The 24,488-nt window shown below is 44.0% G+C and overlaps 1 protein-coding gene across 5 annotated transcripts in view; it reads right to left on the reverse strand.

Annotated features, from left to right (window-relative positions):
- VPS53 (VPS53 subunit of GARP complex) overlaps positions 1–24,488 on the reverse strand; it is a 70,487-nt gene that overhangs the window by 41,537 nt on the left and 4,462 nt on the right. For all 5 annotated transcript variants that reach the window (XR_012676568.1, XM_075168505.1, XM_075168504.1 and 2 more), the window contains exons 4-7: positions 23,781–23,847; positions 7,253–7,339; positions 6,855–6,970; positions 5,582–5,701 (exon numbers count right to left, since the gene is read on the reverse strand). Coding sequence is in view for 4 of the 5 variants with exons in the window: in XM_075168505.1 (XP_075024606.1) it covers positions 5,582–5,701; positions 6,855–6,970; positions 7,253–7,339; positions 23,781–23,847 (390 nt within the window). In the remaining variant the exon portion in view is untranslated. The remainder of the gene's footprint in view (positions 1–5,581; positions 5,702–6,854; positions 6,971–7,252; positions 7,340–23,780; positions 23,848–24,488) is intronic.

Raw genomic sequence — 24,488 nt, forward strand, 5'->3', positions numbered from 1 at the left:
TTTTTAAGGGACATAAAAGCATGCTCAGGAAAAACATCCACATTAAGGCCTGTATGTCAGAACTGGGAGAGCATCTGCTCCCCGAAGGATACTGGGATGACAACTCCAGCTCTACAGCATTGATCCCTGAGCTGTAGCAGAACACGTCCTAGATGCTCTTGCCCTGCTGCAATTTAGTATTTTAATAAAGGCCAGTTAATCAGCTGAGAAATCAGCAGGACTCCTTTAAAGATAGATTGATCACATTGGCATTACATTCATGTATGTTGATCACATTTCAACCAAAGTATGTTTCTAACACGTAAAAAGCTTCACAACGTCTCAGTCTTCATCGTGGACCTTTCACAGTTCCAGGTGCGCTGACCTACTTTTAAATGCGTCCATGTGAATACTGTTGGCTGTGGTTTTAGCCTATAAATCCTCCGTGTCTTAAGAAGCATAAAAGAGCAAAGGTATGAAATGGGTGAAAAAGTTTTGAACAAACCACAATCTTGCTCTTTATTTAGCTGAGAGAATAAAGCTTCCAATTTCCAGAAATAAACGTCAATACGGCTTAATTGATACTTCTAGGGAAATGGAAATGCCTACACATACTAGAAAGAGCCAAAGCAAACAGTTAGGCACTTATATCCCTCTGCAGCCCTTGAATTCTTCCATCACTTTTTATTATACTGGAAGTGTTTTAAGGTCTAAAATGATCATTCAAAGCAGTGGATTTTTCCACTGAGATTGATACGTTAGAAAAGGGGGCTACATTTACTTTTGTGAAAATGTTTGTTCAGACTGTGGGGAGAAGAATTTGGATTTTTCTTTTGTTTAAGACTCCTCAACCTTATCAAGGAATGATCTGTTTCTTTAATCTTCCCATTTGAGGTCCATTAGTAGCGAAACACTACAAGATGACCTGACAATGCTGGAGAATAGGCTGGATTCTTTAATGGTGCCAAATGCAGAAAATTCTAGTCCTTTAAAAGTGACGGTTGAAATATAACTTTATATCTGTGATTTAACTGTATGTATGACCTGCCTTATCCAGGATTTATTTATAGGGATTTTGCTGGAAAAGCTTCCTGCCTGCAATGTCAAACTTAATTCTCACTTAAGCTCTCTGCTTCACAGGAATGTTTAGAAACTCCTCTACCCTTCCAGGTATAATAGATCCCCTGTTAACACCTTCATAACTGTGAAACAAAAGGGATTCACTACTATGATGAAATAGGAGTGGGAAATTTAAGCAATAAGGAGGAACTCAGAGCAGCAGCCACAACTACAGGTATAATCCTGCTTAAATTGCACAAGTAAGCACTAGTAATTCATGTGAGAAAGAATCACAGAACCAAACCCTCTGATCCTTAAGAAAACAAAAAAAAGAAGAAAAAAGACACTAAACATAGACTGAAAATTTGCATCTTTTAAATAATCAGGAAACAAGAAGTCTTTAGTATTAGGAGTCACAGAAAGGAGTTAGTTTGTGTAAACAACTGGAAGTATTAGCTGTGGCACTTCTTTCCTTACGACCAGCTACAGGGACCTTCCCATCTCAAAACAGCTGCAGTGCAAGCACAGAGGAGGCACTGAAAAGAGCAGCAGCCAGATTCCTAAAGACTCAATAAATTTAAAAGAGGCACTGTCAAGCAGTCAAAAGCCCTGTCCACGGGCTTTGCTGTTTTAGGCTCTGATTCAGAATAGTACTTAAGGATAGTCTTAACGGGGATTCTCATATCCTTAAATTAAGAAACTTGCAGGAGCGCCTTCCCGAACTGGGATGTTAAAAATATATTTTTTAAAAAAATCTGTCCTGCTTAAAAATCTCTCAAAAGCAAACAGGGAAAATGAGTTTTAGCCTTTTTTTTTTTCTTCTTCATACTTTTTAAGATAGGGATAGGGCAAAGACATCAAAGTAGCAAAGGTTTCGGTATGTGTGAGCAATGACAGGGGGCCTCGCTGCCCCCCCAGTAACTATCACTCTTCACGTAAGCACACAGACACAGACACACAGAATTATCTTTTCCCACCAGCATGCACCTTTATGAAAACCTTTATGCCATCTCTTTACAGAGTGATTGCTTTAGGCAGAGAACACAGGAAGGCACTTGCTTTAGCCACCAGAGATTATTGCTCCCCATGGAAAGCTGTGAGCCTTTCAATAATTCAGAATAATCTTCACGCAATGAAAACTGCAGCAGTAAAAGCCTTGACCCTATGGCTGGCTCCAGGCACGTTCCCCGCTGAAGGACCGTTTCTGCATGTGCGGAAGTGTGTGTGTTTAACCACGTGCAGAAAGTGAATTACCCACTAAGGCTCAGCAACCCCAGGCACTCTCAGCTGGTAACAGATTTAGGATGTCTTCTCAGGTCGGTTTGATAAGGATATCTTTCCCTGACTCGCTTCCCCCCGGCAGCACGCTGGGGTATCGCAGCAGCCGTCCTGGCTCGCCGCAGCAGGGAACTGCCTTTTCCTGGGGCTGCCCGCAAGTGCCAAAACCTGTGGTTACCCGAGTATTAGTGATTTTTGTTTCTCTGACTTTCGTTTTATTATTAGTGGCTTTTGTTCTCTGTTTCCCCTGCCTTTAGAAGAATAAAAACAAGAAAACCCACTGTTATGTTTCAAATGACATTAAATTACTAGAAACCGCAATTCCTTTAGCCAAAGCTACCAGAAATCTTAAACTACGCCTGGCAGCTTGCTGAGATAAAAAGAGGCTGAGCTAGCCTGTTTTTCTGTGGCAAACTTATAATCATCTTTCTCCTAAATACTTTCCAGGCTTTTTTCCACTATCTGCTAGGCATTCTCGACCACTTTCATGGGTGGGTTTGTGACCGCTAATTGTACGCTCCCTCCTCAGACAGAAAACAGAAGAGGATTGAGTGATAACAAAATATTCCTCTTTACTACAACAAACAACTTCCAATGCACCATATAAGAAGTTGTTTTAGGAACACGATTAGGAAAATATTTACATTTGGATGAGTTGTGACAGTTTTGCATCAATACTCAACAGGACCAGCACAAGCCAACTAATTGAGAGTTCAGTCCAGGTTTCCAATGAATACTTACAGTGGGATTTTGTTTGGTTATTTTCAAAGGGACAGAACAGGTGGAAAGCAACATTAAAAACACATCATTAGTTTTCACAGCATCTAGGAGCAGGAACCTAAATTGAACACCCCATGACAAAGAGCACGTCCAACAACACCAAGCAGGCACTTTTCCCTCCCATGGTTTCCCGTTCATTTTTGGCTTCACTCTGTTCACACCAAGAAAGAGAGGCTCTTTATTAAAGAAAGCAACAGAATCTGCTCGTTTAGCAGTGTATATAATAGACTTATTGTATATTATAGACTTCAGCTATTGTCACAGGTCTGTGCCAACATCTACTAAAGCATTTCTTGCCTTCACAAACGTCCAAGAGGCTTCACTTGTACCATTAAACCAAATTTGTGAGATATCAAACTCCAGCAATTTCACAGTCTAAAAACAGCACTGCAAGAAGCCAGGCAAACTTCCTTTGATGTTTCGTGAATCACGAAAGTATTTCCAAGCAAAGAGAGAGAAAACTCAACTCCAAATTGGGCCCTACTACGTACACGTGTAGTCAAACTCCAAATCAGATATTACTGTGCCGTAGACCTCCCTGCAGTAATTTGCTGCCTGGATGTCAAAGCAGTAAAGAGATCCCAGCAACACCCTGGGTGCAGCTCTCCCTTCGCCCCACAAGCAGCCGCTTCTATTGCTACCAGATGGTGCAACTCTCCCTGTGTAAACACTGGAAGGAAAACCCTGCCGAGGCAATTCTAAAAATAGGAGGAACAGACTTTCTTGAGCTTTTCAGATCCTTATCTTGAAGGGAGAATAAAACAAAAGAAGTTTTCCTCCGTGTCCTTGCCAGTCTCTCTGGCATGACTCGAAACCACTGTGCCTTTTAGCAGCAGCATGAATTGTTTTCTATAATTATCAGCAACTACAAAAGTATTAAATAATCATCCATCAGAAAGGGAAAACCATTCTGGACCAAGGCTTAAATTATATTTGGCCTTAAAATGGCCAATGACAGCAGGTTTCTGCCCAAGGGCATTAAGACTACGGAAGAAAATGAAGCCAGCTATCTTTCTGAGCATGAGGTTGGAATAGACAACAGCCTAAATTCAGAAAAGCAGTGACATATGTTTATATTTCCTTGATGTTCATCTTCATTTAAGCAAATGCTTATGGTCAAATGCTTTGTTAAAACAAGGCCCCATCTCTCTCTCTGGATTTAGGGTGGATTTTTCTTTTGCTCTGTCTCATGGATTCCATCTGGGTTTTCTGGAAGAGGTATCTATACCGTAAAGAAAGTCCAACAGATTTACATAAAAATATTACAAACAAATCATTCAAATACTGTTTCCATCACTAAACAGCACAGGCAGCCAGCTGCTGAATAGCAAAGGGAGTCACCAAAAAAATTAATTACTGTGCCTGGAAGGTTCCTTCAAGTACCTCTGTAATGAGCAAAGTCATCTCAGGCATCAAGAGGATGGTGGTGATAGATCTGCAATTTTCACACTGAAAAGAAATGCTATCAGGTATGGGTGTATCATTACAAAGGTTCATCCCTAACGTTTTCACCTCTGAGCTGTGCTCTGTGTTGGCTTAGCAGGCTGTTAAGCAAACACCATGTGTGTGATGTAAGAGAAATAAAGCCTGCTGTAAAGCAGGAAGAGTAGGTTTTGGCCAGGGACAGCAATGGCCCCTAGAACAGAGAGGGCCTTGTTCCCTCGACACCCAGCTGTCACGTCCCACATGAAGCCAGGACCCTAGGAGATCTGGTGGCTTAGTCACCACCGAGCCTTCAGCTGCTACTGCTGAGAATGGTGGGCACTTGCTGTTGGAGCTGCACCAAAAGGTGTAACTCCACGTTAGAAAATCAAGACTATACGGGCTCGGCATAAATGTTTAGAGCAGTCAGGTGTTCTGCATGCAATTTTGGGAAGATTTGCTGTAAGCCTCAAATCTTAGCAGAACTGGGCAATGGGAGCAGGTTTTGGCAGAAGAAACTCAAGGTGCTCAGAATAACTGAGTTTGGCAAATGCACAAAAAGAAATCCTGCCTGCTTAAACCCTTGGGCAACTGTGCAGTTTGAACAGCAATTTGACAGCAGTAAGGCAGAAAGGGGCCCCAAGCACCACTATGCTAATGCATGTATTTCTGCTTCATGCTAGGCTGCTGAACTTTATCACTGAGATTAAGAAAGCAGGAGGAAGCATCACCTCAGGGTTCACCACAAACACCTGCACAGGAAGATCACATAAAACAATTTGCACTTCCACAGATTACTCCAGGTAAGGCAAATTAAAAGCCCGTCAATGAGAAGCGCAGATCATTCATGAATTACATCCGTACTGATCATTGTTATTTGACAGAATAGGCTGCTCAAGATTTGAGCAAACTGTGTTCAATTTTAACCCATTTGTTTTGGCTGGAAAGAAGCTCAAAGGACCATGTCCAGCCTTTACATCCTTGAGAAACTGATTCTGCCTAACGCATTTTCTAACCTTCCTTCCCAGCAGGCATGCAAGTGCTCAGGGTTTGATCATTTTACCTTTCAGAAAGCTGTCGAATCTGAGGAATCCCCATGTATTTGTTGAAGTGCTCTAACACATTCACTACACCTTGGAGAAGGTTGGCAACTTCCCCATATTGTCTCCTCCTGGTCATAGCCCTGTAGAGGAAATTAAAGATTTACAAAGGCAGGTTCGATGAAAATCCTGGGTGGTAATTTCACAGGTTACCTCATCCCCACTGGGTCATGCGGGTCCCTATCGACATTTATTTTTCTAAAATACACAACTCTTCATTAACATTCCAATGCAGCATTAAAATTTCACTTAACTGATGCTAAAATAAACCAATCTGGCACACATCTAACAATACTTAAAAAAACATAAATGTCAAAAGCAACACTGGGCAAAGAACACGTAAACTACTGAATGCATCCGCTTCCCAGTATCGGTCCGGAGACAGTAAACGTTATTTCTCTACAATGACCTGAGTTAAGCCATTTGTCATCACACACAAAGTGTGAGTTAAAGCTTCACAGGGAGGAGAATCATTATGCTGAAAAGCTATTAGCCTTGACTTTTCTGTTAATAACTTCTACAGGGAATGGACAGAAAAAAAATCAAGTTTATTTACTTTTATTTCATCCTTTAGGATCACTCCAATGAACACAGCAGCCTAAGTAAAATTTAATTCTGAACACTTAATAACCCAGTGTTCGTGCAGAATTTGCTACAATCCAAGAACAGGCTGTGCCTGGGACTTGCAACTTCACAGATGCAATATGTAAAAAACTGGATTTCCCTAGCCTGTGTATTCCTCAAGCACATTAAAAAACCCACAGAGGATTATTAGAAACATCTCACCCCACTTCATATACAGTACAAGCTGTAAGGCTTCTTTGAACTCATTCTCAGAACTAGAGTAGACTTTTCCGAAACAGGGATCTCATCCCAGTTTAAGACATGAGACTGATAAAAATCCCCCCAAATCCCTGAAGAGCACATCCCTAACGAGGATACCTAACTGCACAGACTGTCCTACTCTTTAATGAAGTCAGACTCATTCCTTATCACCAAGGATCAACACCGCAATTCAAGCAATCGATGCTGCAAACCCTTAAATAGAGCAACATAGGCTGCAGGTCACTCAGAGCCGCACAGAAAGGATCTGCCAGCAAAAATCAAGACTGCAACCTATTAAGCAAACTTCCCTCCAGAAAAACAAGCAGCTGTTACAGACCTATTCAGAGCACTGCACCAGACTTAAGAACCCAGCAGTGGCGTCAAAGTACCACTAAAAATTCACATACTTACTCCAGTGAATCCACCCCCCCCGCCAGCATGTGCAGGTGATTGAGGGTGGTGATGGAGGTGGTCAGATGACGCTTGGCATGATCCAGCTGCTTGATATCCCGTGTGATTTCTTTAACCTAGTGAATGAAAAAAAACAAGAGTCTGGTTAAATATCAAGACACAGCAACAAAATCTTAAGGAGGTAAGAAGGGCTCTCTCCTCCCTTCGGGACTACAAGCACGTTGGCTCTACAGCCGTGTTAACACCAGGACAAGGGTACAGGTTCAACACATGCTTGACAGCAAATTACCAACCAGCCAGCAGGACCAAAGACAAAAATGTTCCCTTCTTAACGAGAACTGGAAGCAAAAGTCTGTGTCCCTCTCCCTTTCAAAGGCTAGAAAGAAACTGCTGCTCACCATTTGTTCAGACTTTTCAGCCTTGTCTTTAATGTCCTTAATTTTACCAAAGAGCTGTTGAATGGCTTTCTGGGCTTCTTCCAGGGCCTGGAAAAAAAACAAGGTCAGAGTGGAAAGAAAACCTGCATTCAGTTTTCACCTTCTAAGAAATACACAGCTGCTCCCTACAGCCCCTGGGCTGGGGCAGTGGAGGGGAGCTGTTTTCTTACAAAGAAAATATCGTCAGCACATCAAAAGTCAATGTACCACGTTGGGATATTTAACCTGAGTGGATCAGGGTTTCAGTTCCCATTTTATAATAGTGCTCTAGCAAAATCTGATTGAGATATTCCATGAAAGCGCCTCTGTAATAAGAACTATGAATAGCTTTAATGTTACTGCAATAAATTTCGATGCACTAAATGTGGAAAAATATGTAGAACTTACTCCTGATCAATACGTATTTAGGACAGGAAAATGAAACCTCCACAAAACCTCTATGCTCATCGTTAATTCTAAATAAAAACTACGCAACATTACAGATAGAACACTGAGTGCTTGCCTAAACCCCTCACTGAATTAGCAGGATATTATCCTGTTAGAAAACACGATGCATATTTTGCTGACTCCTTCGGGGTGGGCAGCTCAGCCTCCCACCCACCTGAGGAGGAACGGCTCTTCAGGCACAGGAGAGAAGGCACAGGTTTAGCAGGTAAAGAGGGTCGAGCACGGGAAACGGACCTCGCCTGGATTTTTGTGCTATTTTACTGCAAGCTTCTTGGGGCATCTGGTCCCCTTTATACAACCATGGTGCATCCTGACCTCACACAACCAGTGTGAACTACACGTGGATTCAATGAGTGAAGCCACATGTCCAAAATCACATGTCCAGAATCTGACTTCTGATGTAATTCAACACGTTTCGCCTTCCCAGTCTGATAACATTTCCAGCTCCAGCTCCACTTTGTTTCCCGCTGTAAAGTGGGCTTCTATCCCTCTGTTTTTATATCCAATCCCATGACCAAGGTTACAGCACAAGCTACAAGGTCCTTCAGCAAATAAATTTAACACATCTTCATTTGGAAATGTATGAGCAAACTATCTGCCAGGAGCTTTTGCTGGAACATAGCTGCATTATAATAAAAGTATAAAAGTTGGAAACGTTTTATAATTCATTTTCCAGAGGGGGAAAAAAAAACCTTTCCTCTGAAATATCTTCTGAATCATGTGAAAGTTAACACTTTATCTATTAGTGTCACACAGCTATCATATAGCATGTTCGCTAAGGGAAATGAACACACACGTGTGCTGCAGGGACAACCATAGCAGAAATGAAGACCACCACCTACCTTCTCATTTGGCTCCAGCCTAGCCACCTTTCAGAATAAAGTTTTCTCTTCTCTTCCATTTAAAGGCATGTGGATTAAGTGCAAACCGAAGAACTAAAGAATGCTCCTTTCAACATATTTAACTATAGCCTCTGTACTCAGTCCCAGACCACGGCTGCGGCACATTACTCAAGTGGGCTATTAAGCAAGCAGCAACTGTCCTGCATATTCTGAGATTTGGATAGGTCTATGAAAAAAAAAAGTCAACCTGAAATTCTTCACAGATGCCAACTGCTATGTTTCCCTTTGCTTCAGCACTAATGTTAAATGCTAATTTCCCTGCACGTCAGAGCTGCTGAATTCTCCAGAAGAAGAGATGAGGATTTAGCCAGCCAACAAAAAGATTCTCCGAAAAGAGATGTTATCCTCCTTCATATCCAAAGCCAAGGCAATCTCACAAAACTTACTCAATCTTTGGATCATCTCAAACAAACTTAGGATCTCATGCGTGCAGAACCACTGGGAGGCGAAGTACGGAGGATCCCTTTAAAAAGGGAAAAAAGGAAGACCCAGGGAACTAGACCTCTGTGCCCAGCAAGATCATGGAGCAGATCCTCCTGGGAACTATGTGAAGGCACATGGAAAATAAGGAGGTGATTGGTGACAGCCAACGTGGCTTCACTAAGGGCAAATCATGCCTGACAAATTTGGTAGCCTCCTACGACGGGGTTACAGCATTGGTGGATAAGGGAAGAGCAACTGACGTCATCTACCTGGACTTGTGCAAAGCATTTGACACTGTCCCACACGACATCCTTGTCTCTAAGTTGGAGAGACATGGATTTGACAGAAGGACTGCTCGGTGGATAAGGAATTGGCTGGATGGTAGCACTCCAGGAGTTGCGGTCAATGGATCAATGTCCAAGTGGAGACCAGTGACGAGTGGCATTCCTCAGGGATCGGTATTGGAATCGGTGCTGTTTAACATCTCTGTCGGCGACATGGACAGTGGGATTGAGCGCACCCTCAGCAAGTTTGCCGACGACACCAAGCTGAGTGGTGCGGTCGACACTGGAGGGAAGGGATGCCATCCAGAGGGACCCTGACAGGCTTGAGAGGGGGGCCCGTGCGAACCTTATGAAGTTGAACAAGCCCAAGCGCAAGGTCCTGCACATGGGTTGGGTCAATCCCAAGCACAAATACAGGCTGGACAGAGAATGGATTGAGAGCAGCCCTGAGGAGAAGGACTTGGGGGTGTTGGTTGATGAGAAGCTCAACATGACCCAGCAAGGTGCACTTGCAGCCCAGAAAGCCAACTGTGTCCTGGGCTGCATCAAAAGAAGCGTGCCCAGCAGGTCGAGGGAGGTGATTCTCCCCCTCTACTCTGCTCTCATGAGACCCCACCTGGAGTACTGTGTTCAGCTCTGGGGCCCCCAACATAAGAAGGACATGGACCTGTTGGAGGAAGTCTAGATGAGGGCCACAAAGATGATCAGAGGGGTGGAGCACCTCTCCTATGAAAACAGGTTGAAAGAGTTGGGGATGTTCAGCCTGGAGAAGAGAAGGCTCCGGGGAGACCTTATAGCAGCCTTCCAGCACCTGAAGGGGGCCTACAAGAAAACTGGAGAGGGACTTTTGACAAGGGCGTGTAGTGATAGGACAAGGGGTAACAGCTTTAAACTGAAAGACGGTAGCTTTAGATTAGATGTAAGGAAGAAATTCTTCACTATCAGGGTGGTGAGGCACTGGAACAGGTTGCCCAGAGAAGTTGTAGATGCCCCATCCCTGGAAGTGGTCAAGGCCAGGTTGGGGCTTTGAGCAACCTGGTCTAGTGGAAGGTGTCCCTGCCCACGGCAGGGGGGTTGGAACTAGATGATCTTTAAGGTCCCTTCCAACCCAAACCATTCTATGATTCTATGATCAGCTGTAAGGAGCCTGGGAAGGTCCTACACACCATGCAGCACAACAGAGCAATGCAGACACGCAGCAGGACCACCCCAAATTCCCAACTAGCCGTACGCTTCTTAGACACATCTCTGATCCCATTCCCCTCTCCTAGGGCTAATTTTTCAGATGCAGGCTCAGACAATAGCCACAGCAGCTCTCCTTAGCATGATTGCCAAGGCGAACTCTAAGACTTCCAACCATCCACCGCAATCCTTGCACTTGGGGGTGGCATCTCTAACCTGCTCTCCAAGGAAGAGAGCATCTCAGTTGCTATTTTAAGCATCAATACGCAGCTCAAAGCCATTTGTTCTCGACAGCCTTCAGCAACCAAGTTCAGAGTAAACAATACCGTGAGTGAGGATTTCCATCTCAGGTCTTACAGGTTTTACTTTAAAATCGCTATCCACGAAGGGAAAACTGTCTTACCTGTTTTCTTCATGAGACAGAATATCATCTATTTGAACATAGAGACCTTTTCTAAAGTTATTGGCCATAATTTATCCTCAGATAATGGCCCAAACGAGGCCCCAAAGAGGACTTCTGGCTGCCCACGTAACACCAGTTTCTCTTTTGCTCACTGTTGCTCATCTACTTCTCTAACAGGTCACAGTGCTATTTAATAATACGGTGAAAATAACCAGCAGAGACTATTTACAGAAAACTGGTTTACACCTGAAGAACACGTTCCTGCTGCTCACTGCTCTACGCTCGGTGGAAACCAGCACATGCAGCAGTGGGCAAACTCCCCACCCAAAAACTGCCCCTGGAACACCGACCAAAGTACACTTAAAACTGCAAAAAACAAGGTGAACTGGTGTCATCACCTGGTCCTGACACTTGTAGCTTTTACCTCCTTACAGGCTCTGGAAAAACACAAACGAGACAACATGTGCTCTGTCCCCATCTGATGAATTAAAGAACTGTGGTCTCCCACCGCTGTGAAAAATAACATGGCTGGGATGTGGGGGAGAGACCGAACAGCAGCTGCCCTCTGTTCAAGTTCTGTATCGCATCTCTCAGAGAAGGGGATATGCTTCCATAACTGTTAAAAAAGAAGAAAGCACACACAGAGAACTCAACAGCAAACTTAACAGACTTGAGCAAACCAGAACTGCTTACAAACACTCGTTTCATTTCTTAAAACTTGCTTCCAAATATTTGCTTAGTCATTAAGACATAAATCTTTAGCTATCCTCCCAAAAAAGGACTGCATATTCCTTATTTGAGCCAGGACACACTAATTCATCAACATGCTTGGTTTCTAATATAATTTACATTTAGAGATGAAAATGCTTCCTCGAACACATGTAAGATTTGCTGACACTAACACTGCGTGAAAACCTATGTTTTTAAGTCAGGAGGGCACTGTCAGGTAGATCTGTTGGGAAGCTCAGAACCGAACTAAAGGTGTTACTTCTTGCACAAAGCCTACAATTAAACTTTCTGACGGTTCTTAAAGAAACCCATGAAACCTTTTTGGCTGTAACATTCCAACTGCAGCATCTGAAAGTAAAATATTGCATGTGGAGGAAGGAAATAAATAAAACTAATAATGGAAAAACACCACCTTCCTGGTCACTGTAAAGACAGAGTAAAGCAAAGAGCAAAACCAATGAAATACATCGATTTTAAGAAAACCCCTCATATTTCATAAATGGTGTTCATTATTGAGGGATAAGAAACTGACATCTAGGGCATAAAAGTAGATCTAATTGTTCAAGGTGTAATATAGAAGTTTATTAATGTATGTAACGATTCTTCTTTCACCTGTAAAAGAGGAGAGGGGAAACCGCAGCCATGTTAAAGGCTACGCTGTATATTAGAGGGAACGCATTTCCCTTCACACTCTGCGCCCATTAAGACAGTGAATCATGAATTTTAAAAGCATTTTCTTACTGCTTTTGTTATTTTATTAATAGCAGGTTTATTTTGGACAGAAATTCTAAAACCAAAACACTACCAAGAGAATAGGAATCACTCTTATTCCAGCATAACTGGTTTACGTGATGAACGACATCCAGTAATCTTACATCTGTGGCTTGACGCAGGGTTCACCTTGCATTACTAATTTATTGGTTTCCTCATCAGCGCAACTGGGAAACACGTAAATGTAGGCACCCCCAAAGGGCATACAAAAGTTAAGTTATTGTGTTTCCTTTATTAAAACAGCAGTTCATTTCAGGGGCAGAGGACCACAAACAAATAAAGAGACTGGATACATAATCTGTTGCGGTTATATGAAACAAGGATGTTGAAATTAAGGTTGCGATGTACTGGAAAAACACCATATGACTCCAATCAACAACTGAGCCTGCAAGCTACAATTAACCCATCAGCATTATTTATTAAACTTTATGCAACTTCTGAGGTCCCTGAATGTCAGGCACCAGCTGAGAAATACGGCACGGATAGGGCTCGGCTGCCCGAGAGAGGCAGAGCCATCGGTCAGCAGCGTCTGAGCGGCAGCCGCAGCTACTTAGAGGCTTTTTCCATAATGTTTGTCCCCGGGGTACCCCAGCTGCTCTGACAACAGTAAATTTAGCAAAGAGGGCAGGACCAGCAACACAGCGAGAGACTCTAGACAGAGCGCTCAATACAAGACGGGCTTCGGCTACGTATCGCTTTCTTCCTCCTCCAGCGTAGCGTATCTGATCCTCTGCCCTGGCACGGGTTCAGGAGCACGTCCCGGCTGCCAGAGGGAAGCAGGCGATGGAGGGTGCCTCTGCGGGGCACTGCCCAGCTCCACGCGTGGCACCGGGGGAGGTACAGCCCCAGCGCCCGCAGAAGCAGGGACCCAAGACGCAGTTCTTGGCAGGGAACACACAGGGGGATCTTCCAGTTTAAGACCATGATGTATTTTTAGCCATCCCCGTTTCTCAGCCAGCCTGTATTTATGCAGTGGAAGCTCCCCTGCTCCTGTGTTAACAGCAGAGATGAAATGCAGAAGACTGAGAAGCCACACGTGGGATTTGGAAGACCCAACTCCGAAGCGTGCAGCCAGACCCCAGGTAAGGTGGGCGGACAGTGAGCTACATGGCTTTTCATCAAATTCTCCAAAGCTGGAGGGAAAAACATAGCACGTGAATCAGCTCTGCAACCTTCTTCACCTTGAGATGCAACAGAAGAGAGTCCAAACAAACCAGCATGAAACAACAGGGAGCAGAGTTAAACCATGAATCACTGAGAAAGAGACTGCCTAAAAAATAGCTTTACTTGGCATTATCCCAAGCAACTTCTAAGATCAGCCTGCACATCATCACTTGTGTCACCTTTTTACGTGAGGTCTTCCAAGCAGCAAAAGGAGGAAAGAAAATAACCCAAGTGAGAAGTGGGGCAAGACCACATCTAATTCATTAGATTTTGAAGTGATGCATCCCTTAAAAGGTTATGTTCCAGCGATTTACAGTACCAGATTAACACACGCAAAACCGGCACTAGCAACAATACTCAAGCCAAAAAAGCAACTCAGTGAATTACAGTCAGTCTCTCCGAATCCCCACAGCCGCTGCAGAAGGACAGAGCCTCCTCTTCCCCTCCCAGCCTGGGTACGGACCTGTCACATCGCTCCCATCAGACAGCCGTGTCTCATTAGTGGGTGTGTTGATTTCTAAATACCTCTTTATTCATCCTATCAGGAATCTTGTGCAAGCAAATACTGAAGTACTAGGAATATGCAAACAGCAATTAAGAGAGGCCCGGGTGTTACTACAAAATGTCGCTTAACTGGAAACCCTGAGCTTGGGGACTAACTAAATTAACACTATTCTGTCCCCAGTAATGTTAAAATACCTCGATAGTTTCCATATGCTCAGTGGTGTTGTGCTAGAAACGTGCTAGTTTTATTTGATTCTAGCCAATATATATTTCAATTGGATGTTATTACTCACGTCAGAAAGCTGCCCTCTACTAAGTATTTTATAGACACTTGACACATCTGCCAAATTCACAGCATCCAAATGTATTTTTAATGTTACAAATTGGGCTGTGGTCAGGATGCTGAGAATTTAATGCTCCTGGATCAGTCCCCACTCTTGAATACAGAGCGTTTTTTCATTTGCTGCCACACTTACAACCCAGATCAATGAAAATCTAGACCATGACTAAAAATAAGTTCCCATCCCCAATTCTCCAAGAAGTCTCAGCTGCAGAGATTTCAAATAAACCCTTGCACGCTGTGAGCAGCCTAACAATTTCTGCCACTAAAACCCTCACACAAATGAGTCCCTCCAGATTGAGAAAGGGTGGAAATATACTTTGATTCTCAGTCTGATTTCATTTTAGAGAAGACTCTCAAGTTTTACAGCTAGGGATAAACCACTGCAGCTGAAGCAGAGAGGGCTGGTCTGTCAGAGCAGGGCAACATTGCATCGCAGTTGTGCCAGCTAATTTCCCTGAGCAGACAAACCTGAAGGGCTCATCACACTTGGTTTTGATTTTAGCAGATTTCTACCCTAGGAATTCATCAAATACTACATAACTACTACCATTGTCACTACAGAATAGAGTATTCTGTCATCAGCTCCAGTCCTAACCACTAAGGCTTGCACAGGACACTTTAAATCAACAAAGCAGATTACGTTGAACACTGCACCACGTTTAAAATTGCTACTATTGCCCCTTCATTTAACCTCCCAAATCATGCTGAGAAATCAAACCCCACGTAATAGCTGCACAAACACTGACAGACACAGAGGGTGAAGCGAGAGGCGATTTCCAGGTTCGCTGGTTGAAACCTTGCAGCTTAACTCCCATCTGCATTCCTGTGCCAGTCCAACACCCTTCCGAGCTGTCATTTTTCATTGCATTGCCCAGCCCTGCACACCGGTGCCTGCACCATGAAGAAAGGTGGTGATGTGCTGTAAGTGACGGTGGTTTTAGTGGTCTTGCTCCGGTGAGTAATTTTACACAAGTTTTACAGTCACGCATCTAATTTGCAGCAGAGTGGCGTGGCCATTTAAACATTAATTGTGTGAGTTGCACAACCCTCTAGCAAAGCCTTTAGCTTCATCACGTTCAGACTTCATGGTGGGTTACTACAGCTCCGTCACACGGCTCTACGTTGGCAGGTGAACGGCCACAGCCTTCCCCCACGCCCAGCCCTGCTCAACACGTTAAACACTATTATCACGTAGGAAAAACTCCCCCGTGCAGACACTTATTATTTCCCTTATCATTCTTCTTTATTTCAGATTAGCAAAGCTGTGAGTCTCTGCCCTTCACATCATTTCTGTTTACACCCTGATTGCAGCTGTTTACTGCACCTCCCTGTGCCCACGACACACCTCGGCTTGCAGGACCCCTCCTCCAGCGCCGAATAACTGACTGCCCTCGGCTGCGGCAGGCAGCGACGCACACCCGCTCCTTCGCTCACCCTCCGCTCCAGCACCGAGCCGCCTGGTTTTGTTTGATCGGGAGCACTGCACGTTAAATTTGCGCAGGAGGTCTGTACATGACTGAGGAATTCCAGTCGATTTGTCTGCTGATGAGTTTGCATACCGCAGGCAGCGTTTCGGTCCTATTTGCAATATCAGAGCCATGCTTGACTTAAGTGGGGGCAAGTTTAGCAACCACTCAAGTTGCATCAGATTTTGCAAGACGAATTCACATTCAGGTTGAGACCTTAGAGGCAAAATACAGGTGAGAGGAATGGACAATCATACCATGAACCCTCCAAGTAGGGATTTCTAAGTGGAAATGCCGACAGTTCACCTGCCATAAGCACGGAAGCAACACAGCTGGAATAAACGTTACTACACACCAAAAATGTGAGACAACAACAAAAAAAAAAGAGAAAGAAAGGAAAAAAAATGAGATCCACAGGAAGACAAAATCTCCAGCCTGTCTATTTTCAGGCTGGGCTCTCGCTTTGTTGGCATCAAAACCAAACAGCACTGGCTGTGGAACAGCCCGGTCTTATTTTGCAACTTGCACTGCCTTCAACGCCACCAGCAAGAAAGCGTGCCTTTTGCCAGCACAAAACACCACCTGGTTTCCAGCCTCAGGCTGCAGGACAGCGACAGGGTGCGACCACCGCCTTTCCATACAAAAGCAGAAGGCAAGGTCAAGCTCGGACTTGCTTCTGCCTTGAACCCGGCTTTGCAGCAGATGGCAAAAGTTATGCCTGACCTCTTCATGCAGCTGCAGATGCCAGTTTTCATGGGCAGTAGCCAGAAGGATAATAAACAGCACTATTTCTTCTTGGCATGCCATTCACCTGAAACCCTTTTCAATAAACATGTTCTAGGCTAGAAAAAGCTCACTGTGTCTCTTAGATGGGAAGGACATTGTCCAACTGTCGTAATTCACTAGGGAAAAGACTCTAAATGAAACTCACTTTTGATTTATTCTGGCAGCTCAACTTCTGTTTATTATTCATTGGTTACAAAAGAGTATTATGGGACTTTAATCACTCAACTGGAGTCTTACAGAATCTGTGGCATGACCTTTTTTTTTTTAAAATATATAAAACTACACAGCTTAAGACACAATATTTAACCCTCATCTATTCACCATCTTAAAGCGTATTGAAATCTAACACTAGTCCGTTAATATTTCAGAATAATGACCCATTCATCAAAAAAACAGGAGATAAAGCTTAGCCATGCAGGAGAGAATGAATAGAATTGAAAGATGGTGCCTACAACATCAGGGATTGTGACACAAAAAAGCCCCCAAATATTTTATAGACTTAGGCTTAATTGTTATTAAGAGCTTATGGTGATTTTCCTCGCCTGCTTTTAAGACTCAGGCAGAGGCCGTCAATGCTGTCCCAGCGGCAGAGGCACATCAACACCAACCATGCGAGCCGAACCTGGGCACTGTGGCCAAGCAAGCAGCGCACAATCTGATGTCTGGAAGTGAGCATATATTTAAATAAATTAATTAAAAAATGAAATCAAAGTGCCTACGGTAGGAGATCCGAAAGCACTGACTACCTTAGTTTAGCATGAAACACAACCTGCAGTCAAAAAAGCCACCTCCACACAAACAGGGGGAGGTAAGAAGAGAGGCTGAAGCAACAGTGCTGCTCATTAAGCATGTTTATGCAAACAGTGCACAAAATCACCTCCCTGCCTGCCAGGCTGACACTGCCTGTACCCAGCACTGGCAAAGCTGAGGAGAGGACAAGCCGCTGACTCCAGCAACACCATCCGCCAGCTGCCCTGCAGCTCAGGACACCGCTAGCTAAACGGGCACTCGAGTAGCCGGGATGACCCCATCAGCAGGGGAGTACCATACACCCACAGCTCTCTGCCACACGCAGCACCTGCATCACTCTCTTCTGCTCACTGTCCATCTTCATCTCTTTCTTCCTCCCTATATTGATTCTGCAAAGTGTTTCCTGATCTCTATTTAAAGAAGAAAGAAAAAAAAAAAAGTATTTCACATACTGCCATCTATGAGCTTGTCAAACCCAATAACCTGTGGGCATTTTTCTACGCCAGACACATCCTCCTCCTTCCACAGGCTTAAACACTGCCAGAGACTGCGGCACACACACAGGGCAGGGCAGGCAGTCCGAGCCTCCCCACAGCTGCAGAGTTGAGACGTTTATTTTTACATGCAACGAGAAAGGACAGCACTGGTTACCGAAGGATGGGACGGCTAATTGAGCTGTCTACTGCTGTGCTGGGTTCAGGCTGGGCAGCAAGAATATATTTGTATTCTTTAACCACAGCAGCTGCCATCTCTTTTCTTGCACTGCTGTAGTTATGAAAAAAAATACATTACTGTTCTCACGGAGCAAAGAAGCAGGAGCCAACCAAAGCAATCCAAGTTATCAACCAGTATCTTCAGCCATGAGAAACATGCAAGGCTTTTCCCAGCCCAGAAAACATCCCTTTTCTCTTCTCGTTAATACTTAACTTTGTTCTAGCACTAATTGAGCCAGACCCTAATACAGTAGGAGATACTAAGCGATAAACCGATCTTTTCTTTAAAGCACAGTACTTATCATTCAATTGCAGTCATTTACCTTATGCATGTGTGTGCACAGGGCAGGAAGGGAAAGATGGACCAGAGATAACAGAAACAAACATATTTTTTAGACTCAAACTATAAAGCCATAAACCTTGGAATTCCTCTGGAATTCTTGATTCCTTCGGAAATAGATTTTGTACAAAGCTGCCTCACCTTTACTGCCCCGGGCACCCACGTCCTGGTTGCACAGATACTGTCAAAGGTTAAACTAGACTGCAAACGCAGAGGCTACTTTATTACAAGGACAAAAGCCTGATAGGTGAAGCAGCTTCAGCCAAACAACCAGTAAAGGCATGTCAGCAACTGTCAAAAAAATTACAGCCAGTCCATGCAGAAGGTTTAGCAATAAACACAACTAAAGAGTGACAAATAAAAACGGTCGGAGTGTGTTAAACGCTCGGTGGAAAAATCTATGGGAACTTTTTATACTACACCCTAGGGCAGAGAGGAAATTATGCCACAACTGGACTGCAGCTCTTAGCAAGGTCAGCCCAGACTCCAGTTCAGCAGCAGCTCTGAGAAAAACCTTACAGAGGAAAAATCGGATAGCGCTGGCTCCCCAGAAACTGCAGGCGCAGCTTGAACCGCATATTGTTACAACTGAACCACAGCAGCTCCTGCATTCCCAGCCTCTCCCAAGGCATCCGAAATAGCCCAAGTCTGGGACTCCCAAGGAAAATTTTGTTACGCCCTGCAGAGGAATGTTCCACCCACGACTGTTGTTTCCTCCCATAAAAGGATCATTAGTGAGATAATTTCTGAAGTTCATGGTATTGTCTACAGATTTTACTGAAATATCGCACCAGGAAGGGGAAGCCAAATGAGCCAGACTATTTTAAGGCTTTTGCATTTGGAGGAAATTCTAGGGCAAAATTTCAAAAAGGCAGATGCTTTGAACTGGGAAACGTTATGCTTTGTGGAGAAGGGAGCATTCCTGTCTTTAGAGCTGCTTAAATAACTCTTTTGGGGCCACATCTATTTGATCGACTTTATTTTTAGATTTAGAATCTGCTTTTTCAGACACCTAAATACTATTTTATATGAACATGTGTATGTGATCAAGACTATTTGGGAAACAGTTTAAAAGTTAAAGACGGACTATAAAAAGCTACTCTTACTTCCTTCTCATACCTACAATTCACCTCGAAGACCTGCTCAATCATCTCGGCACCCAGGTGGAGCACAGAAGTGTTATCCCCACCGTTACCACTGCCACATTACCAGCCAGACAGGACAGGAGACTCGATCACAGGGAGTACAGTGGCTGGATCTGCAATTAGGATTTTGAATTTGCCATCCCTAAGGTCTCCTCTTCCTTAAGGAGCACGGAGAGCACATTCCCATAGCTGCATACCGCATATTCCCCACTGGGTCTGACTGGGATTTAGATTGCTCTATCTGGGAGAATAACATGCAGCACTATTCAGACACGTCTCCGCTGGCAGCACTCCCTCACCAGCAGTGATCAGTAAAATGTTACCCTGGTCTCAAAAACAAGGCTGGGCTCCCCTCTCCTGGACAGCTGCAAAGGTGCAGCTCTCAACAAGGCTCAGTAAAGCACTGCTCCTCCACAGGAGGGAAAGCTGCTTTGCTGGGCTCAGTTGGTAAATGACCCCTTCCCCAAAGAGAAAGCAAGCTGTTAAAGGCTAAATACCCTTCGTTCGTCTTCTAGGAACCTGCCTGGTATCACTGGTCTCCAAAAACGCTACCAAAAAACAGAGATTAGATAGGTTGATGGCAGGTCCCAGGTCCCAGTCATTTGGGCAGCACTTGAACCAACAGCCTACACGAGATTCCCAACCCTGCGTTTGGCAGTTAATGTTGACGGGAGATGGAAAAGCCAAAGACGAGCTTCCTGAATCAGCTTCTGCACCCACGGCACACGGTGCTCCCTCACCTGCAAGGGCAGCGGGGATGGCAACCGCTCGTGTGTGCGGCTCTGCCTCCCCACGCAAAGCCGAGGCAGGCAGGGCACGGCTAACACAGACGACAGAGTAGGGGCTCAGCAGGGAAACCCCTCCTCTTGCTTTGACTTAAACAAGAACTTTTTTTAATTCTACCACTGCATCTGAGGTTTATGTTTCCTTTGGAAGAAAGTCAGAGATCAAAAGGATGTTTATGAAAACTATTATTTACCCTCCAGACAAGAACGGCTCCTCTAGCTCTGATACCATGCAGTCAGGCAATTCTGGCAAATGCTGATTACAGTTTGCATCGTGAGTTGTTAGGAGAGAATGCGACTGAAGACAAGAGGCTTTTGCAAAACACCTTCCAGATCCAATCTTGCAATAAATACACAAGATCCTGAGCTCCCACTGAAATTCAAGCAGCTGGAACATCAGAGTCCATATGCATTTTTATTTACACGCACGTGCTTTCAAGCACACGATGGATTGCATCATTCTTCTCAGTGTGTTAAGGGATGGAAATATGTCAAAAAGACAAGAACGGCTTTTTCAAAAGCTAGTCTGCTACAAGTACTGCATACTACAGGCTAGAGACATCTCATGTGGTAAGAAAGAGTTATAAATGGGAAAAGGTATTCGAAGATTAAACTTTTCGCTGCGGCTGGTTTTAAGCTTTGTTTCAAACCTATTGCAAAAGCTGGTTGCCAACTGTTTCTTTATTAATCAAGGGTGGTTTGCAATTGTGGTTAATATGATAAAACGCAGTAACGATCTTCAGCCTGGGCTTCACAGGATGACACTATCTATGCATGTGTACGCTTCAATCAAGTTTTGCAGCAAAATATTGGTCTTGAGGATACAAATTTCCTACAAATTTAATAAGAATAGGAGATCAGTAGAAGAAAGAAACTAATTTTATTGTGGGACCAAACTACTATCAGAAAAGCTAAATAAGGAAAAAAGCCCCTTTAGTAGCACTGACTCCCTTCCTAGCAGAGCACTGACTTGTCTTAAAGGCACCTTGCTTTCAGTCGTTTCAAAAGAATTTCTTACCATACACTGGAAAATGAAACCCTTCCTCTCCAAGTGGGAGAAGCCAGGCCTCTTGCTCTATAAGAAGCTAACATTTCTAAGTGTCCTTCCTTCCACTAAGAACATGCTGGTAAAACAAAGGCACTTTTCAGCACAGGAACAGGCAGCTGAAAATGAAAAGCAAGGTTTTCTCCCCCACAATCAGGTATCAACAGGGTGGTCATGTGAAAAAGGCTGCCTCGCTCCCCCAGCTAGCACACAAGATGAACTACTCGGAGAAAGTAGTGCAAGGCGTGACAGAACAGCAAATGTTTCTTCTAGGTTTCCTCTGTCTGGTTCTGGGGAGCCAAATATAAAATTCAAACTGAAATGCAATTCAAGCATTCCCCAGCACCGTAAGATGACCTCTTCCGCTGCGGGTCCCTCCGACCAGGTAACATGCAAGGCCTGAGTTGCTGACGTTCCTTTACTGCTTTAAACGTCAAGATCTAGCCAAGTCCTGCCACTCTAACAGCCTGGTTCCAGCAGAATGAAATGCACATACAAGTGTGAAATAGAGGACTTGGATTAGAAACGCAGAAAGAAAAAGCTCACAGCATTTCAGATTCAGACAATTTTTCTTACCAGAAAACTAACGCTTTCAAAAATTGAATGGTTTCAGTATTTGTTAGGATCTCTTAAAGTAAGAAACAACTGTTACGCTTCTGGGAGACTGTCTGGCCTTAGCCCATGCAGTCCAGGCAACTGCAAGCTCTGGCAGGTGTCTTAAAGTCTGCTTCTAGCTTGCAAAGCAGCGAAGTGAGGGAAAATGGGAAAATTCACAGCTAAATACAGGAATATTTGTGATTAACTGCAGCTCCAGGCCACTTGAAAGATGCCCTGCACAGACACGCCACATACACATGCATGTTTGAAGGTTTTTACTTGGACAGGAGTTTAACTGGTTCCTTTACAACCAAACTAAATGAAGGGCTGCACGGACAGATCTGCCTCCCCAGTACTTCAAGCAGGATACTGTCCAAGTCCGTCTGTACATGCTTTGGAGAACTTCAAAGGAATTAAAGAGTGAGAAAGCACAGACATAAGGCAAAGCTCTAAACAAAGCTTGCCGAAGCTCCTTAGCACAGAGACTCTTTTGTTGTCTTGCAAGCACAGCTGACCGCGGCACTGCTTTTGTTCAGCTCTCACCACGTTCATCCTTTGGACCTGCAAGTCCCAAGGCACTCGGGGCAATTCTTATCCACAGCTCTTCTCGATCCCACTTTTTTGTGGTCTTCTCTGAACGTTACTTCGAATGGGCCCAAAAGGCTACAACAGCACCAGCTTTCCAACCATACCCAAGCTCTCCAAGTACTGCACTAGTTTCCACTCCCTCCTCGGTTTCTGTAATTGCCTCCCCACTCGATTTCTCGTTTCATCCCTGCGCAGCGATTACAGGCAGCACCACTCCCAGGTACGCCACGTCCCAAGCACATCCCCAGTTTAATAGCAGTACTCAGGCACCCATGCAAGCATTAAACTAGTTCTGCTAGGAGAGGTAAGCATCTCGCATTTTTCTGAAAGCATTACAAAGGCATAGATAAGTTAAATAATTCACTCAAGGCCACGGACTCTGTGGCAGAGGTAGGATTAGAAATAATAGACCAAAGGCTACTGCAGCAAGAAGTGGAAAATACAGCCAGTCATGCTGGTGAGGGAATGACTACCCCATCCCAGCAAACTAGTCTTAAATCTGGTATTAAAAAGACAAGTCAGTGTTGACACTAGGAAAGCAGCATGACTGACGATTCAAGGCATTAATGTTCCTGGTCTGAAACAGAACAGACACAGGAAACACAGCAGCACTGGGTGATACCTCAAAATCAGATAACACGTGGACCGAGCTCAGTGTTCACAAACACTGCAGCCATGGCTGTGCTCTTCAATACCGTGCTCTGAGCAAACACACCTCTCAAGCAAAAGACAAGCGAAAACCTGATAGCTGAGTAAGACACGCAAGGTGAACTGGCAGTCAGTCATCAGGTTTAGTCAATAGCAACTCAGGATACCTCAGCAAACAACCTAGTTAAAAGGCCAAATATCCTTTTATTGATCCTTCCCCAGTAGCAAATGTGCTTGTACCCATTGAAGCTAATGATAAAATGAACAGGATTAAGAGTGGCACAACCGCAAGCCTCCTGGTTTTGCTTTTGATTTTTAAATCAATTTCTCATTCACTTCTCTTTGGAGGGTGATCAGAAAGCAGGCTAGAACAGCTGTTCAGTGAGCAGCTCGCAAAATCATTAGTGGAAGAGACAGCTCCCTAATAATGAGAGCGGCATTACCTCGGCATTACCGGAGATGAGATGCACGTACCTGCCTGCCATCCTGTCCCACGTTGGTCTGTCCTCTCACTACAGTTCGAATGTTGTCATCCAACCTCCTGGAGAAAAGAATCTATAATGTCAAACTCATTCTCTACATGCCTGACCGAAACAATTGTGGGAACCTTGAGAGCTACAGAACAGATTTAAAATAAAAAAGCTGGTGCTACCAAGGCTAAACTCACTTTTTCCCCCCCTCTCTCTCTCTGTAGGACATCACTATCTTACATAATTTAAAACTTCTGTTGCAAAAATGAAAATCCATTTCCTAATTTAATCAGGGCTTCTTGCATTTCTCTTCCCTTAAGCAATATTGTCAGTTTTCCCTTGTCCATTTTTCATTTCCACTTTCCACACATTAAAGTGCTCTCTCAATCATTTCAGGTTGGTAATGCCAGACTGCACAGAAAATTTAAGTATTTCCTGCACACTTACATTTATTTTGTACTTTTAGTACCGATAATGACATTAAAAAAAAATACAAAATGAGAGGTTTTACAATTGCGATTTTGAACTCAAACAGAATAAATTTTCAGCAACCAAATCTTCTGGGTAGTTTGTTCTCTCAGCCTTCAGACTGTACTAAATTTGGTACTTGTTGATTCTTAGTTCATTGTTTTTTCAAAGCTCTACTTTGCAACCCATCAGCTAAAATAACCTGAAAGGCACGTATTATACAATAGGGGCAAAGTATAAAAAA

This window comes from Calonectris borealis, chromosome 19 (genome assembly GCF_964195595.1).
Source record: "Calonectris borealis chromosome 19, bCalBor7.hap1.2, whole genome shotgun sequence".
NCBI classification, from domain to species: Eukaryota; Metazoa; Chordata; class Aves; order Procellariiformes; family Procellariidae; genus Calonectris; species Calonectris borealis.